The 19,230-nt window shown below is 47.1% G+C and overlaps 1 protein-coding gene across 4 annotated transcripts in view; it reads right to left on the bottom strand.

The window, feature by feature from the left end:
• Positions 1 to 17,692, bottom strand: part of PKNOX1 (PBX/knotted 1 homeobox 1) — a 56,492-nt gene extending 38,800 nt beyond the window's left edge. For 2 of the 4 annotated variants that reach the window (XM_037144575.2, XM_037144574.2), the window contains exon 1: positions 17,586 to 17,608. Coding sequence is in view for 2 of the 4 variants with exons in the window: in XM_053657641.1 (XP_053513616.1) it covers positions 480 to 542 (63 nt within the window). In the remaining 2 variants the exon portion in view is untranslated. Of the gene's footprint in view, positions 1 to 479; positions 777 to 17,585 lie in introns of those variants that run through there. The other 2 variants (XM_053657641.1, XM_053657644.1) reach the window with 2 other exon arrangements.
• Positions 17,693 to 19,230: the final 1,538 nt, after the last annotated feature.

Consider the following 19,230-nt stretch of genomic DNA (forward strand, 5'->3'; position numbering starts at 1 on the left):
ACCCACTGTTTAAACAGTCTGCAAGGGCGCACACACACAAATTGTGGCCGAAGTCAGCACCTACTGAATGGAAATGCAGGGATGGCTGTTCTACTCTTTGTGTGTTTCAAAATTTTGAAATCAGAGTTTTATTTAAAAAACATGTAGATTAGCAGTCTTTCTATTAAAACTGGTTAAAACTTCAATATCTGATATAAATTGGTACAACTGTTCTAAAGGAAAAACTTGAAATTTCGTGTCAAAAGCTTTGAAAATATGCACTTTCTCTACAATGGAACACCATGTGAGGATTTTTTAAAGGCAATTTTATATGACGAATGTATTTACATTGTTTGGTGAACACAGGGGGCAGAGTCCCAAGGTGGCCAATATTCCTACAGGGACCCCAAAGAAGCCAGACAGGAGTTACCAGCAGATGGCGCCATCTGCTCAGGACTAGCCCCCACTTGGAAGAACCATTTTGCAAATTCATCACTCACAGTTTGTAGAGCTTTCCAAATCCCACTCGAGCAGAATGACATTCCACATTTTGGTGGTAACATCACCTGGCACCTGCAGGCAGGCAGGCAGGCAAACAGGTCTCAGCGGAATTCACAGCGCTCATCCCAACAGACTACTCGGACTTAGAAGGTGGCACTCTGCTCTGGCCGAGGCCTCTGTCAGTCTGCTCAGCCACAGATCCTCAGAATGCTGGCCCAGGACAGAATCTGAGTGACTAAGTGACACCTGTCATCAACGAGGAAACAACTGAAAGCCTCTGACCCCGAGGATGACCGATGATCAACCGGCTTGTCATCCTTTGTCACAATCCGTTTTATGGGGCAACATGTAAAAACCAAAGGCTAACCTAAGATTTAGAAATAATCAATTAATCTTTATTTCTTATCCCCATTACATAGAAAAATAAGTACCTGTGATTTGAAACTCAAACAAGTGTCTTAATTTCTTAACATCACCTGGGACTCTAAAATCCAATCCAAGAATCGCCAACCTAATGCACTTCCAATAAACACCACGGTGTTCAAGGGTCAGACATGGTTTTTCTCCACTTTATTTCTACAAGTTTCACTCAATTAAAAAAGGATATGTAACTTGTTGAAGTTGTCACTTTAGTACCCTTTCAAGAGTTCCAGCCAGACTAATACAGAAAAGCACAACTTTCCAATCTTCATGCAAGGAAATATGAAAACTCACTAGTAATTAAAGAAATACTAATTTTAAAAAAGATTTTACTTTTTTAACAAGATTTTATTTATTTACTTATTTTTAGAGAGAGGGGAAGGGAGGGAGAGAAAAATCAGAGTGTGGTTGCCTCTTGCACACCACCTACTGGGGACCTGGCCTGCAACCCAGGCATGTACCCTGACTGGGAATTGAGCTGGCGACCCTTTGGTTTGCAGACGGGCATTCAATCCACTGAGCCACACAAACCAGGGCTTATTTACTTTTTAGAGAGGGGAAGGGAGGGAGAAAAAGGGAGGAAAACAGCATTGTGTTGAGATACATTGCTTGGTTGCCTCTTGCATGCCCCCAACGGGGGACCTGGCCTGCAACCCAGGCACATGCCCTGACCAGCAATCAAACCGACGACCCTTTGGTTCAGAGGTCAGAACTCAACCCACTGAACTGCACCAGCCAGGGCTAATTTTAAAATAATATACTTTTCATCCAGCAATTACTGAATATAAAACAACCACATTACCAACAAAGATGAAGTAAAACTTGGAACTCTGAAGGAGCCCTAGGACTCACAGACTGCCTGACTGGTTTGGAAAGCAGTGAGACCACATGCAGCCAATCAAGACAAAATATCACAGCCTTCTCAAGTCAACCAGAGAGTGTAATGCTCATGTTGAGACCTTAAAGACAAACAAAAAGCCCTGGCTGGTGTGGCTCTGTGGACTGAGCACTGGCCTGCGAACCAAAAGGGTGCTGGTTCAATTCCCAGTCAGGGCACATGCCTGGGTTGTGAGTCAGGTCTCCAGCAGAGGGTGTGCAGGAGGCCACCACACACTGATGTTTTTCCTTCCCTTCCCCTCTCTCTAAAAATAAATAAAAAATATTTTTTAAAAAGGCAGACAAAAAAATGAAACATGGGCCAAATCTGAGAGGATGACATTTTAAATATTTTTCAACTTTCTAGTCCAAGCTGACTGGAAGAATAAGAAGTTTATTGGAAATGGATCAGATATAAACAGACTGGTTGAATTTCATCTGGTGGTGAAGTGTTTCCTGCTCAGACCATATGGATAAATCTGGGACGGTTGCAGCTGGCTAGGCCCATAGAGGCTGGAAAAGAGGGTGCAGTGTGTGGGTCAGAGGGCGGAGGAAGGCCCTGAAGTTGGCAGGGCCCCATCTGTCTTCCGGCCACAACTCTCTGGCCAATGTGGGTCCCCCAAACTTGTCCAAGATAACTCAGTGCCTTAGTGGTGCTGTTAAGCCTGTGGAAGACTTAGACTTCAGTATTTTGGTATTTGGCTTCAGAATAATCTACTTGACATTCAAAGTGCTTGCAATAGTTAAGAAAATTTAGCGAATTAATCTTAAAGTTTAACCTTGATTTAATTTAAACTGTATACTTGCATTATTGACGTCAGCCATGATTTTTTTTAGTGAAAAGGTATAGGAGAGAAATTAACAAAAATTACAAATGTTTCTTCATTTATGCAAGTTTATTGACTGTCGGGCACAGTTCTAGGTCCTGGGATTAAGCAGCGAACAAACCAAATTCCTGACCACAGAGCTCGCCCCCTGGTGGACAGGATTAGAAAGTTTGAAAACATGAGATTCGTTGTATGTTTAATTTTAAATTATTAGACCTACCTGAGGTTTTACTTGTTTAGGCAGATATAGAAAGTGATTAAATGAAATTAAATCCACTAACCCTGTCTGGTGTGGCTAAGTGGGTTGAGTGCCAGCCTGTGAAGCAAAGGGTCGCCAGTTCAATTCCCAGTCAGGGCACATGACTGGGTTGTGGGCCAGGTCCCCAATAGGAGGCACATAGAGGCAACCACACACTGATGTTTCTCTCTTTCTCTTTCTGTCTCCCTTCCTCCCTTCTCTAAAAATAAATAAATAAAATCCTTAAAAAAGAGAAAATTAAATCCACTAAACTTCAAACTATAGCTCCAAATGTGTACATTGTGAATGAAACTAATCATGAAAAATCGTATATTTAGTCTGATCACCTTGAGTTGATCAAAGGCTGACTTAAAAGTGGAGTTTAGTTAAAATACACTAAATGCATGAACAGAATTTTAAGAATCTGTAAATTCTACACAAAAGTATAAAAAACTGGCCTGTAACTTTGTAGTCTTCTTGACTTTAAAATAACCTCAAATAATCTTTTCTGTGCTCAAACGTCCCATTTGAAAGGACATTAAACATGGCAAGAAAAGCTAGATGCTAACAAGGATTTTTATCCGCACTAACAAAAATGGAAACGGAACCTCCACGTCATCCACAGACAGTGCAATCAGTGACAGTCGCCTGTCATCAATCGTCAGCATGGTGGGTAAACCCAGGGGGCAGCACAGAAAGGCCACAGGAACCTGCCAAGTGAAAGGCAGGACCCACAGCCCCTGGGCATGTCACCGCACCCTTGGTTCAGTCCACAAAGATTTACTGAAGGTCTTCTCCGTGCGGGGCACTGTTGTAAGTGCTGGGGATGGAGCAGCAAACAAAACAGGAAGCAACTTCACACGGACGCTGAAGCAGTCCTGACGGGGCAACGTGGACAGGAGGTACCTGTGCAGTGCCCAGCCGCCTGCTTCGGAGCCCGAGTCCTCTCCCACAGCTGCGTTCCGTCTGATGTCTTCTCTGTGGAGGTCTCCTGTACTCGCGGTTAGATTAATTCCTAACTATTTTATGGCTTTTCTTGCTACTGTCCACACTATCTCATTGCCATGGTACTGCATGGTAGACTGCTGCGTGTTCAATGCCCCCGGTCCATGGGGACTAACTCTACCTGTCAACTTCACTGGGGCCTTTAGTCCTAACAGGTTATGGACAGTTAACTAGTTTTTCTTGGTACGTCATTATCTGTAAGTCTTATAGCTGCAATCCCAACAAAAATTTCTATTTTTTTTAGAAACTCAAAAAAATATTCTAAAATGTACATAGAGGAATCAAGGTCCATGAATAGCTAAATCACCCTTAAAAGTTTAAGAAATAGCCCTGATTGCTGTAGCCCAGTGGGTTGGACGTTGTCCCATAGACTGAAAGGTCGCTGGTTCGATTCCCAGTCAGGGCCCAGGCCTGCATTGTAGGCCAGGCCCCCTACAGAGGGTGTGTGAGAAGAGAGAAACCAAGTGATGTTTCTCTCCCTTTGCCTTCTTCCCTTCTCCTCTAAAAGTAAATAAATAAAACCTTTTAAAAGATTTAAGAAACAGAACATTTCAAAATATCCTGAATCCACTATGTATGTCAAGACCTACGTGAGGCATTTTTAAATCTGAGCTGACCTTACTGCCTCACTCGGAACCTCAAGAATGCAGCGGAAGAGGTGGGGTGCAGCTCCTGGGCCATGTCACAAGCATGAGGCAGCCTCTGCTTTCTGTGCGGGGACACTCATTTCTGAAACCCTGAGGCCCGACGTCAGAAGTCTGAGTAAGCATTAGTGCTCATGTGCTGTGAGGTTCGCCCTTCCCGTGCTGCGGGGAAGTTCCCCGGCTCATGCTGTGAGAAAGCACCGTGCGCCCCCACCCTGCCCCCAGTGCCGTGAAGAAGCCCAGGTCTCATGGAGAGTCCACACAGAGGAGCTCTGGTCAAGAGCCCCAGCTGACAGCCAGCATTAACTTCCAAATTTGAGAAAATTCCTTCCCAAGACAAGCTCTCAGCCATCAAGCTACCCGCAGCCTCTGCATCTTTCTGGCCGGGGACCCAAACACTGTGACACAAACGCAGGCATTTCCACTGCGCCCTCCCAGTTCCTGGCCCACAAACTGGAAGCATCTTTAAGTGGCTGTTTCATGCCACTAACAGAGTAATTGGCTTCCCACTGGCAGTAACCAGAACACTCTAGCAGATGCTTTGTAGCCCGGTCCTCAGATTACTGATGAGAAACAGAGGCACAAAGAAGCCCAGGGACCTTTGTGAGGTCAGGCTCTGGCTCTGAAGCCCTGCCATGTCTCTCTCACACACTTTGAGAACACAGTAACACTGTTTCTAAGATAATTGTGGAACTCGTAAGGAAATCAGGATAGTATTTGACAATCTGTTCACTTTGATTCCTACAAACGTTAATTTCATCAATTCAATCTACGAATTATGGTGTCATTCAAAATGGGAAACACTATTTAAAAGAATAAATGAAGGCAATGCATCAGGTAAACAAAGATGACTTTCAGTCATGGCAAAAAAGTAACATTGAACACTGCACACACATGTAATCTGCTCTGCAAACATTAACAAGTCTAAAGAAAATGATGGCCTGATTCTTGTGTGTAGAAGTGGTGTCTCCTGATAAGGTCTGGAAGATAGGCACCTCCAAAATACGGAAACACAAATTACTGAAAAGGAAAGGGATTCCTCCTTCATGCTCAATCACCATGCACAAGAAATAAATGACGCAGCCCTGGACGGTGTGGCTCAGCTGCTTGGGCGTCACCTTGAAAACCTAAAAGTCGCAGGTTTGATTCCTGGTCAGGGCACATGCACGGGCTGTGGGCTCCATGCTCCACTCCTAGTCAGGCGCTTACAGAAGGCAACCAACTGATGTTTCTCTCCCTTTCTTTCTCACTCCCTTCCCCTCTCTCTAAAATAAAATAAAAATAAAACATTACAAAATACATGATGTAGCAAATGAAACAGTCACCTCTCTAAAGAGGGAGTGGAGCTCCCCATCACATCTCCGTTTTCTGAGCTCCCACAATGCCTGGCCTCCATGGTCACTCTTCCCACCCAAGTCCATTCTCCACGATGCAGCCCAATAATGGGGTTGCTGAAGACTTGCTTCTTTCCCTCCACTTACCGATTTTCAGAACACTGTGCTGGCTCCCTCGCCTTCTCCAACAGTGACCAGTGAGGCTGTTTTAGTACTATGACCTCACGGGTTTGAACATTTTAAAAATAAGTACAGTTATATTTGTTTATGTTCCAAATTATCCCGTCTTCGGCCAATGCAAGCATTGTCAGCTACCACCCTAGGAATTCTTCACAGCTCTCTTGCTTTCCGGTAAAATGAGACCCTCCAGGCTTATCTTCATTTGCTGTACCAAACCCGGACTCTGCCATCCATCCGGGAGGCTCCAACTCCCCACCGTGGAAAAAGGTGTGTAGAGACTGCAATGGAGGTGCTGTGTGTGCTCAATGCTATGGACTGGTCACTGTTTCTATCCTTTTTGATTGACAGAAATAGAAAATTTCTCATAAAAATTTTTAAAAAACAAGTTAACGCTGAGAGCTCCAATTCAAATTTGAGATTATAGAATATTAACTGCTTTGATTTCATATTTGTACATTTTTTCTCTTACCCTGAAAATCCTGTTTCCTAAAGATAGTAACATAATGACTTATCTATCATACAAGATTATATATATATAAACATTTCAAAATGATGATGTGAACGTTATTACTAACAACATGAGCACTAAAACCTGGTTAAGATTTCTTTGCAGTTCTTGCATCTTTAGGTCTCACCCACCAGGGAGCATATACGATCCAATTTGTCCTGAAGTCACCTGAAATAATTCTCGGTGTAGTTATGCCACCAACTCAGTATCGCATTAGGTTCTTTTGATCCACTTTGCTTTTCACTTTTAGGTACTAGTGTCTCCCCATTTGATTTAATTTTATTTAAAAACTATATAAAATTTTCACGTGGCTGGTGTAGCTCAGTGGATTGAGCACGGGCCTGTGAACCACATGATCACTGTTCGACTCTCAGTCAGGGCACATGCCTGGATTGCAGGCCAGTTCCCAGCAGGGGGCGCACAAAAGGGAACGATACATTGATATTTCTCTCCCTGTCTCCTTCCCTTCCCCTCTAAAGATAAATAAATAAAACAAAATAAGTAAGTAAAAACTATATAAAACATTCATATGGTTCTGTGAACAGATGTGTTCAGAACCCAGTTTAACCCTGTCCCTTCCCTCTGCAGTACAGAACCCCATTTTAACTAGTCTAATTTAACCTTCCTTTTTTATTGTAAGCAAATATGCATACGCCTCTCTTAGACAAAGGTGCACATTCCACTCACAGTTCTGAGCCTTACTTTTTTCACTTACTGTATCCTGAAGATGCTTCGTAGCAGGCTAGCGGTCACCTCCACTCCTGTTTAAAGCCGCAGAGTGAGTGCTCTGAAGTGTAGGCTCACCACGGTTTTTTTAAACAGTCTCCTACCGTGGATATGGCCTCTGGAAACCTAGATCTGATCATGATACACCCATTGAAAACCTGTCAGGGGGTTCCTACTGCCTCCCAGACACACATCATAAAAATTAACACAAACAATGACTGTCCGGCACGACTGGGCTCTTACCTGTCCTCCTCTCCCCCGCCCGCCACCATATAACCCCCATATCAGGCCCTTCCAGGTTCTGTGGAGCCCTATACAACCCCCTCCCCACAACACACAACCTCTTAACACACTACCCTACCTCTGTCGGGAACGGTCTTCTTCCTCCTTGTCCTCTCACCCATTCCTGCACCCATGACAGTCACACCCATCTTGGGAAGGCCATCCCTAACCTATGACCCACAGTTCAGAGCTAGCACGCCTCCCTTTCACTGTCCTGACTACACCGTTGTTACTCTCCATGTATTTGGGTGATTCTTGGATTAACCTTTACTACTTCCCTACAGGTAGGAACCCTGTTCGGTACATAACAGGCACTCAATAATTCTTTTGTTCAATGAATGGTTGCTACAACTTATACAGTACAGGTATTATCTGTTCCAAGAAAGTCTGATCTAACTCATGAATCAGTGCCTAGAGCCTTTTTGAGGAGATGAATCTTTGACAACTTTCTCAGTTATACCTAAAGTTACTGATCCATACAGATCTTCTACCTTTGAAGCCAATTCTGGTCATTTATGTTTTCAACCACCCACGGCTCTTGGAATTGCTGCCACCAACTTACACACAGCATGTTCTTATCTGTAAAATTTTCTTATCTGTAGTTACATCCCTTTTGCAAATATTGTGTTCATTTCTTCTTAATCAAATTTGCAAAAGCAGAAACAGTTCTTACTACAGACTATTTTCTTCCATTTTATTTTCCTGGTTTCTGGAGCTGAAAGCTTAATCACCTTTCTTGTTCTCTAATGAATGCAGCTGAGACCTTTTGTTTCCTGGTAACGTTTTTTTTGCCTCATCCTATGGGCTGTGGTGTATGGTGCTCTGTCATTTATTCAGAGTCTGAAAACAGTTTTCAGTCTCCTCTTTAATGTGAGAGATATCAGGGGTTTTCACAGTTGCAGGTAGATATTTTTAGCTATTCACTCACTCTTTGGTTCTAACCAGGGTGTATTGTGGTCTAAGAATCTAGCCTATAGAACCTACTTTTGAAACAGGATTTTTCTATGTGGCTGGTTTTGTTAAATGTCCCATGTAATTGAAGAGAATCTCTATTTTGTTTGTTTGGCACAAATTTCTGTACATACCCATTAGCCATGTTATTTAAATCCTTTATATCAGTGGTTCTCAAGAAGAACCCACTGTGGCCAATCGGGGACATTGGCAATGTCCAGAAGCATTTCTGGTTATCACAAAGAGGTAAACAGACAGCCACTGGAACCTAGTGAGTAAAGGCCAGGGAGGCTGCTAAATATTCTACAGTGCATGAGATGTGCAAGGACGGCTCCCTGACAAGAGTGGCCTGGTCCCAATCCCTCCAGGGCCAGGTCAAGAACCCCCGCCCCACGTCCCTTCACCTTTGTGCTACTTGGTTTGCGGCTGTCAACTCTTCCTGTCCCCATCAACCTTTATTTTCTATATTTCCACAATTCTTTGTTGGTTTATGAGTATGAACTATACCTTCGGGTAGTCTGAAGTATTTCTGCAATGTGTTTCACCACGAGTCTACTTTTATCTGATACTAGTATTGCAAAGCCTGCTCTAGGAGGACGCACAGTTTTCCAGCCCTTTGTTCCCTTCCTGCTTTAGAGTTTTAGATGTATCACTTATACACTGAATTTAGCTAGATTTCTCTCTTTCTTTTTTGCTAAATCTGGAGTTTTTATCCCCTGGGAGAGTGAACCCTCTAACACAAACTGTGATTACTGATAAATGTGGGCTTGTTCACATCTTAGTTGTTTTTAATGGACCAAGCAAGCATCCGTGTTTTCTTTTCTCCTTAACTGCCGGGTGTGGACACGATTAAGTTCCCTGCTGCCCCATTTTCCCCTCCGGAATTCTGGGGGAAGACACCTTCAGTCTTCTGTTGTTCACCCTCGCATCGCCTAACACTGACATCTGGTCGGCCTCCTCGGCCACCCTTGTTCTGTCCCTGAAATGTAGACTTCTGTTCATTGTGCACTTGACTGCGCACTCCTTAGTGTCGGGGACTGAAACTCACTCATCTTCATGGTGCGGTGCAGTAGTGATACACAATAATTAGGGAAGCGACCTCTAGGATCTCTGAGAACATGTTTTTAAACCCTAAAATGAATTTCAGGGCATTTAAGGGTTCAACTTTATTACCTGTAGGTTTCACCTAGCTCTAATGCTTCACTCCCAATTACTGCCAGGTAGCCTGTACAATACCACAAATCCACACACACATGCACACCTTACATACTCTATATATGCTACATAGCCATACAGCGTTATGATGCCTCCTTTCAATAGGAGACCTCATCAGATCTAGCACAGCATCTTACAGTAACCATTTTTGAACATATTATTTGACTAGTCTGTACACTTCAGATAATTTTAATGACATCCTATCAAGAAGATAGCTACAAAGAGAAAATATTCAAATGCTTTGTTTGTACTATAATTGTCACCTTCAAAAGAGGTGTGAAGACAAAAAAAAAAAGTATGAGGGAGGATTCTAGAAAGAAAAAAAGAAGCCCTAATAACCCAAAGAGGCAGCCTTGGCCCAGCTCCACTGAGGTGCAGCCCCTTTCCTTGGCCCGGGCCCCAGAGCCCCCAGAGTCCCCAGGACCTCTCAGCCCAGCTGGGGCCTGCTCTCCGGAGGCCTATTCACACTGTGTTCCTCGGTCCCGAGTGTGGCCCACAGGAGAGCCCCTGAGGAAGGAGCCCTCCTTGCTTTCCCGGTAGCATCTGGGTCTCAGAAAAACTGCTTCTGGACAAGGTGGTACCCATAACAAAGTATCCAACCCCACATGCTAACTTCTCCAGCAAAGCAGAGTTTCTGAGGGCTCAGATGCCAACAAAAGGGGAAAAGAAAGGAGCGGTGAAACAATGAGAACTGGTCGCATTCCTGGATATAGCTTTTAGCATTTATTCACATGGATTCCTTTGATTCTAATTATGATTCAAGAGCTACCTACATAGGCCCTATTTTTACACAGGTGTTCTTCCATACCAGTCACAGCAAGACACAGTCTACTGAAGGACAATAACCTACCTTCCCCGTTATTACTCATATTTCCCCAGCAGACTTATTCTATTTGATTCCATTTATCCAGACTGACTTGGATTTGTTGCAGCTGAGAACTGACTGCGGGGTCAGCAAACTTTTCTGTAAAGGGCCAGCTAGTGAGCACTTATTTCAGGCTTTGTAGGCCACATGCTGTCCCTGTTGCATATTTTTTCCTTTACAATGTACCATGAATGGCTCTACTGGCACTTGGCCTAGAGGCCTGTAGTTTGCCAAACCCTGGCCTAAAATGTAGCTGTCCAAAGATATGTTCATAACTTCTTTCACCCATCAAAAATTTGCTCAGTTTTGGGGGCGAGTCTTTTGCATATTTCATTTAACCCACAGACGTGCCCAGTGCAGTGAGGCAGCCCACTCCTCGGGGCAGCCGCACCTGGCTTCCCTTCTCGGCAGGGAGACTATTCCACCCCCCAAGCCCCTCCACTGCTGATCTGAAAGCTGCTTCCCCTCAGGGGCGTGACTGCCTCCCTACAGCAGTGCAGGCAATTCCAGGGTCCCTGCAGTGTTCTAGTCCGTACAAGATGGCCACGAAGCCACAAAAGGACTGGGGACAAGAGTCAAGACAGACTGGCAAACTACATCCCCAGATTTCCTTTGTGGTTACTGATCTTTCCTCAAAACATTTAATTGATGATCATTTTCCGAACTAAACCTGCTAATATTATTAATAAAGAGAGCTCTCAAGAATCCAAGAAGACTATCAAAACTGTATACCCCCAAAAAGTTTTTTCCCAAGATACCTTTGAGGACACTGAACTGTCACTACAGCTCAGTGAGTTGCTGTCCACCTGTCCCGTCTCCTGTCCTGGCTTCCTTCACATCCCTTACCCCAAGGACGCACTCTGAGGACAACACGTGCCAAGAAATCACTTTATTTTTCAAACAAGGTTTGGGGAAGTACCATTCGAATTTAATATTCAAATAAAATCAGATATTACATTCTGTTAAAACAAAAACCTTCCAAAAAACATATTTCCAAGCCAAAGGTCCACACGAGTTCACTAACAATAGAGCAAAATCCTAACCACAAAGGTGTTTTAATGGTTTTAGGACCTGTTTCAATAAATTCTGAGCTAGGTGGGTGATTACAAGCAGTAGAATTTCAATTCACATCACAGCTCTGTCTCTAAGGCCTTGACTGTCATCGACACCATTAGAAGCTCACGCTCTATCCTTTTAGGAGGCACTTGTTATTAAGGGTCAATGAATACATTTTTTAAAAGATTTTATTCATTTATTTTTAGAGGGGAAGGGAAGGAGAGAGGAAGAGAAATGTCAATGTATGGTTGCCTCTTGTGTGTCCCCTGCTGGGAACTGGCCTGCAACCCATGCATGTGCCCTGACTGGGAATTGAACAGTGATCATATGGTTCACAGGCCCATGCTCAATCCACTGAGCTACACCAGCCAGGGCTCAATGAATACATTTTATGAAAAATGTGAACCCCACCCCTTGAGACAAGGGTCCCCTCACACAGTTGTTCTTCCTGGGGCCCTGCCTGTGCTGGGGAACCGCACCCCAGAAGCGAGCCCAGCAGTGACACCACCCTACCCGTGCCCCCTGGGGTCTGACTAAGCGTGTTGGGCCAGGGGATAAAATAAACACAGAAAGTGATCGAAAACAAGATGCTCAAAGGGCTCCGCAACATCAGGCATGGACATAAAATAATCAGAAAAACAACCACAAAATTGTGAAGCTATCTTAAATATTTAAAATGAAAAACACATGTACCTGGATTATGTAAAAACATGAAGACATATAATGATGCTGATAAAAATACAAAACGACTGATTAAGACATAAAAGTGGATGCACGTCCTGTGAAATTCACCTTCCACCCCATACATCTTGGGAAAGGCTGTTCTAGATCAACCAAGGGGTGAATTTCATCTCCCAGGAAAGACTAGGCAACCTCAGAAGACGTGTGTAGCTGCTGCAGCCGGCATCCCGTGCGTGCGTGCGGACTGAGGATGCTGCTAACACCTCACGACGCACAGGACGGCCCCCACCACGCAGGCGACTTGGCCCTGGGTGTCAACAGCGCCCTTTCCTTACTTTACTTACTGCTGCCCCCAAGGACCGCAGGGGCATCTCCACTTGTGCCGCAGCAAATTCTGCTGAAATAAACGTTTGTTTTTTAAAAAGTATATATAAATACGTAACTGAATTTAGAAGAATATAAAATTAAATTCCTAATTTTTAAAAAAGATTTTATTTATTTATCTATAGAGGGGAAGGGAAGGAGACAGGGAGAGAAATATCAATGTGTGGTTGCCTCTCATGTGTCCCCTGCTGGGAACTGGCCTGCAACCTAGGCATGTGCCCTGACTGGGAATCGAACCGCGATACTCTGATTTGCAGGCCCGTGCTCAATCCACTGACCTACATCAGCCAGGGCCCTAATTTTTTAATGCAAAAAGTACAAGCCTTGATAAAATGTCTTAGGCAAAATATAATATATGCTAACAGATTAACAAGGTCTCATTGATACATTTTTTTCTGTAAAAGTCTAATCAGACTGTTCTGCAAACTGCAATCACAGTACCTAAGAATCCAGTCTCCTCTGAGTGACTCCACCCCACCGCAGACTCAGCTGAAAGGGGGCTGGAAGGGGGCAGCTGTGCAGACGGCAGGGGCCCACCCCACCCCTCCCCTCCCCGGGACAGGACAAGGCAGCCAGGAGGAGGGCGGAGTGAAAGCGAGCTGTGTCCCATGCTCCCTACGGTGTGCTGCGAGACAGGAAGAAGAGGTGCCAGAGCTGAGCCCAAGCTGTGGGCAGTGGGGAGGGAAGATGCAACCGACAGCGTGCTGGAGCAGACGGGAGCTGGAGCCCGACAGGGCCAGAAGGCCAAGACCCAGGTGGGCAGCCAGATCCTGCCAGTAGGTCCACTGGCCCCAAGGCTCAGCACTGTGGCGGTCGGTCCCTGCAATCCCGCTAGATTTCAATTTTCCTTACCTTTGCTGGGCCCCAGACCCTGGACTTGAAGTCAGCCTGCTCCCTGCCATTTGGGGACCTCACTAAAACTATCATTCTGTGTCAGTCACAGGTGGCCAACAAGAAAAGCAGCATTCCCAGCAAACATGCCCACAACCTCACCTCACATGGCTTTACTGGACCAGACGAGTGCAAAAGACGCCTGCCTTTGGGGTGATGACATCACCCCGGCAGAAACAATCTCCCAACACAGGGGCACCATCGGTCCACGCTGAGTAGCTTACCCTAAGGAAAGGAAGGCAGGGCCTGGTAACTGGACCTGTCAGGACGACTGATCCTATCATTTAGAGGAAGGTCCAAGACAGTACAATGAATCCAAAATGCTAGCTAGCTAGCTAACACAGGCCCTGTCTCTTAAGCTGGTGCACCAGCAGTTTTCTACATTTTGAAAAGCTGTTGAACTTTTTCCCCAAGGAATCCTACGCGGAGTTAGGCAGCTGTTCTCTCTCCTCCTCCCCAGGTTCCCCTGGTCATCCGAGGGAACTTCCCAGAAACAGTTAATAGGCTGGCCGGTGCGGGTGGGGTAGGTGGGATGGGCAACATGCCACCAACACAAGGGGCCGCTGGCGGCTAGCACTACTCTGCGCACACTCTGGTGGGCAGGACAACGTGGCAGATACAGTAGGCTCATTTGACAGCCCCTGCAGCCAGGCCTTTCCACCAAATGATCATGTCAATCAACACTTGCTTTCCACTTTCTGTGTTGAAGGGGAGCAGTTTGTGAGCCCCAAATACAACGCTTTGGGATACTGATTATTTTCAGCTGGTTAATTTTAAGAACCAGCATACCTGGGAGAAACCCGGAAAACCCAGAAGTTACCCTTCATAAAAAACAATTAGATTTGTAAAGGTAATCTCCACCACTGTTCCTGGCCTCCCTACACTGTCAGAGGAAAAGGCAGGGACTCAAACCTGCATAACCACCTAACCTAGGTGTTCAGTGCTTTGCCTGGTAAGCTCCTATAATTGCCTCTCCATCATCGTAGGTCGCTAGCTGAAGGTGGTACCTAGGGTGGCAGCTTCCACCATTGGGGCAGGTTACACAGCATTTCTGGGTCTCTCCAATGTACACATGTTACTAAATTTTACTGTGTTTTTCTCCTACTAATCTTTCTTCTGTTGATTTCATTATTAGTCCAGCCAGAAGAACTTGAAGGGTAGAGGATAATTTTTCCTCCCCAATAGTGTCTTCTTAAACAGCCAGTGAAAACTGGAAGAAGAGTAACTCATCATATCTAGGGACCATCACAGTGATCTAACACACCCTGTTTCAACCAGGGTGCTGCAAGAATTTTTCAAACATGCAGTACCTGACTACTCAGTCAGGGTCACTGACCTCTTCTCACTTAGACCGTCAAATTAAAAAATGACAACAGCCAATGTAACAAAAGCCGCCAGGAGTGAATGAATCAAAATTCTATCTATTTTTTCATCAGATAGGCAAAAAAAATGTACTTTTTGGCCTATATGCACCATCACACAAAGAAGGCTGACAATCACTGGTCTAAGACAGCATCCCACGTGGCTCCTGCAGCTCCCCTCACCTTGCCCAGTGACCCCAGACTACTAAGGCCTTATCTGCCCTGTTTTAATTTCCTCATCCCCACTGCCATTGGTACAATAATTTGAAGGGGAAAAAGGGCACACACATATACCCACTAACGAATGGGCTGAGGGCAAACTGATTCCTGATGCAGAAGTTTGGAACTTGATGTCTGTGAACCTGAGTGAGGAAAAACATCACATCTTTATTTGCAGTAAGCTCTGGCTGAAATCTAGTCCTCACTCAATTATAAGGTTAGACATTGAATCCTGGAGTTTCAGCAGTACCTGGAGTTTTTCACCAAAAGAATCCACTAATATCTTCACAAAGCATTATAATTGTGTCATAAAATCTCAAATTGTCAGTTCTGCTTATCGCCACTGCAAAGGAATTAATTTCTGAAGCCAGCATGCAGTGTGTTACTAATTCATCTCATAAAGGGCACATGAGAAACTTTATCACCATTTTGCCTCAATATTTTGATAACTGTACTTCAGTATACCAGGTTCTCTTCTCCATCCCATTGTATCTAAAACATCTTCCTGGACAGCCCAGAGGCCAAGTGGAACACAGGAGAGGCCCCCTGACGGCAGATGGTTTGCATCAGTAGCAGATTCAGGGTTTTCATCTACACAGTTTCAAAATGCTTAACAATTTGCAACAAAAATAAAGTTAAAATTTTGGTAGTACTTTCCTACAGTTGCACTACACTGACACAAATGTAAATAGATTAAACTAGAGGACAGCAACCAACAACTCAGGTTTGTACCCAGCGTCATTCACCACACTGCTACCTTCTGGCACCTAAATCACAAGCCCAACACCTGTTGTCTAGTCCTGGACCTCCGCTCACCCATCCCCACACCCACTTCCAAGCCTCTGAGCAGGAAGCTCCCCCCATGGCTGAGTAAGAAAAAGCCCCACGCCAGTCCGTGGCACACAGTGGCACACTGTGCATTACACCAAATACTGTAACTGCATGATGCATGTACACTGTCCACACAGTAAATTAAGGAAAAAGCGACAAAAGGCAGATAGATGTGAGTCACTCTGCCATCTTTCAAATCCATGTACCAGATGTGTGTGCATCACCAGTAACTACCAGCAAACATTTTTGTATTTCACTTTAATTCCTCTTGGTAATATTTAGAATATATTGTAAAATATTATGTAATTTACTAAAACATGACATATAGTATAAACATATTGAATATGTAAAATATTACCTTTTTTGATATGCCAGCGGAAAAAAAAAGCTATACCCAACTAAAGCTGAGGGTTTCCTTTACCCCAAAGTGGAAAGTGCTCAGTTCCTAAAGAAAAACCAGTAACTTTCACAGAAAGCTAACTCTTACCTTCTAAGTTATTAAATTACACCCCTGACGCGTCAGATACATCCTGGGTGGCTGCAAGGCTGTGCTCAAGCTCATAAAAAACGCACATCTGGTTACGGACAGCTCCCCCGGCCCAAACCCACACAAACCAACTGTCTGCCTTCTGCCCTCACCACGGATTTCGATGCCAGTAACGCATGTAAGAAATATTTGGGGGGGGGGGGTCACAGCTCACGAAGGAGACCTAACTGGTGTGGCAAAACCACTTAACAGGGCATCTTTAGAGCCATCAGGGTGAAATAAAGCAGACTCAACTTTTCCTAATATTTCTGAAGTGACTCACTTCTTTCTAAAGGAATGTGAAATTCCAGCGAGCGCTCAACCATGTCCGACACTTGTACACACTATTTCAAATTGGCCGTTAAGTACAAGCGCTATCTCCGCAACGAATTCCGAAACAGGCACCTTGGCCCGAGGCACACAGCCGGCTCCCTCTCGAAAAAGACCTGCACTGCCTGAAGCGCGCGGGTGTTGGCCGCGGCTCACCCCTCCAGCAGCCTCACCCGCCATCTTCCTGCCCAACACCCCGCGGAGAACCCCCAAGGCCTCTGAACCAACCGAGGGGCCTTAGCGGCTCGAAAGCTGACCCCGCCTCCGCGCGCCCCCGCGCCCTTACGCCGGCCCCGCCCACCCGCGCGCCCATGGCTAGGTCCCGCCCCCGCCCGCGCGTCCCCCACTCCTGCCCCGCCCCCGCCCGCGCAGGGGCGCGCGCCGCGTTCCGTAAGGGACGGTTAAGAGCGCGCGCCTCACAGCGGGCCCCGCACCGCGGCAGCGGCGGCGGCAGAGCCTTCCAGAAATTTCCGCGTCCGTAAACCCACACTGAGAAACAAGCTGGGCGCGCCCCCGCGGCGGCCCGGCATACAGCGCCCCTCCCCGCGGCCTTGGTTCCCCTCCCCCACTCGCGCCCCCTCCCCGCCCCCTGCCCCGGGCGGCGGGTCCGGCTCGGCCCTCCCAGGCGGCGGCGGACCACGGAGACCTAGGCGGTGGCGACGGGGCGGCGGCCGCGGCGCCGGCGGGCCAGCGTGATTGATAGGGACGGGGCGGCGGAGCGGCGGCGGCGGCGGAGCGGTTGAGTGACAGCTTACCTGGGTGCCAATCTTCATCACACTGACAAGCGGCTGCAGCAATCGGGACCCGCAGTGCCGCGCCCGCGTCCAACCGTCACGCCGACGCTGGGCCACGCGACACAGCCTCGCTCAATGGGAGGAGGGCGACGCCGACGCGCGCGGCATCAATATTCAGAGACAGGGCGGGGCCATCTGGGGCAGGGCCCCGCCCCTCCCTTGCGCCGCAGCGGCGCGGGGCGTGGCCTGAGTTCCGGGGGTGGAGAGGCAGGCGGGGGCGGTCGATGGCCGGCCCCGCCCCCGCCTCACGCCCGAGCTAGGCCCCGCCCCAAGCTGGCCGAGCTTCCCGCCTCCTGACTCTGCGGCTGACGGCGTGACCTGGGCGCATGCCACGCCCCCTCCTCTTGCTCTCAAGTGGCCGGGGAAGATTTGTGGAGCGGACTCGGGTGGGAGGAACTATGCAGGAGGAGGTGCGGACCCCACTCCACGCATCTTTCTGCAGGTGGGCCTGGGCAGATCCTGGCTGCCCTCAGAGACCTTTGGAGGCCGGGTCGTGGTGCCCCGCCGAGTCCGCCCAGCTTGCGCGCGCCCCCTTTGTGTGAAGGCTCGCGGCAGCCTGTGCCGCCTTCCTCGTGGGCGCGGCCGGGACCCCACAGTGGGTGCGCACGTATGCCCAAATTCGCAGTCTTTGCCCAGCGACTGGCCTGGTCCCGGGCACCGTCCATCCCGGGGATGCGGTTTCCAGCCACCGCTGCAGTCACGTCTCTCTGGTCTGGCGCTTTGCCTTCAGTATATCTGTACTGGGCCCAGGTGACCCAAGGCCCCATCAGCAGGTGAAGCCATCCCCCTTGGGGGGACAGGGAAAATGTGGTCTGTATTTCAAGGTGAAGACTGTCGCAGTACACCTACGGGTGCCGTCGGTGGCATTGCTTTCCAAGACGTTAAGGGAAGGCATTACTTACCCTAGTGCAGAAGCACAGGGTTTGTCCAACTGGACATTTTTGCAGGAACATTCCCACCAGGTAGGATTGCTGTCCTGAGTTGATACACAGCTCGGAGAAGGGGTGCTCAGCAGGCTCCCCAGGATGGGAATGTGCGGCTGAAGGGTGCCTGGCGTCTGTCTGTCCTGAACAGTCCAGGAAGACATTCCTCATAAATCTTCAGGGCTACATAAATCCATGAACTCACAGGCAGAGCCTGCAAGGCGTTGCAGAACCATATTTTACAGAGAGTACTCTCAGGCCTGAGTAGGGGGAGGCCAGTGAGCCACTGACCTGGGTGGAAAGATGGAGGTGATATCAAAAACTCAGTGAATCAGACTCACTGTAATGTGCAGGGCCCAGTGCAGAATGGAAATGCCCACCAAGTGTGGGCCCTTCTGAGGACAGGAGCTTATGTTACTGCGCTGGTCCCACACTGCCATGAAGTGGCCCTGGCCTCACTCACCTCACCCTGGTGTCTGCTCTGGTCTGAAGCTTTCGTCTGGTTCCCATTAAGTGAGGCAGCAGGGGTTTGGGAACTGAGAAGACATAGGTGTATGCGGTCACCCTAGAGCATGGTGTAAGTCACAGGCAGACTCGGCCCAGGCCCTGCCCACCCACCATCAGCTCTGGCCTTCTTTGCCTCTGTACCCTCATGATCTGTCCTTCTTCTCACAGGGCTATCT

This window comes from Artibeus jamaicensis, unplaced genomic scaffold, assembly GCF_021234435.1.
Source record: "Artibeus jamaicensis isolate MK-2021 breed Jamaican fruit bat unplaced genomic scaffold, CSHL_Jam_final scaffold_474, whole genome shotgun sequence".
NCBI lineage: Eukaryota > Metazoa > Chordata > Mammalia > Chiroptera > Phyllostomidae > Artibeus > Artibeus jamaicensis.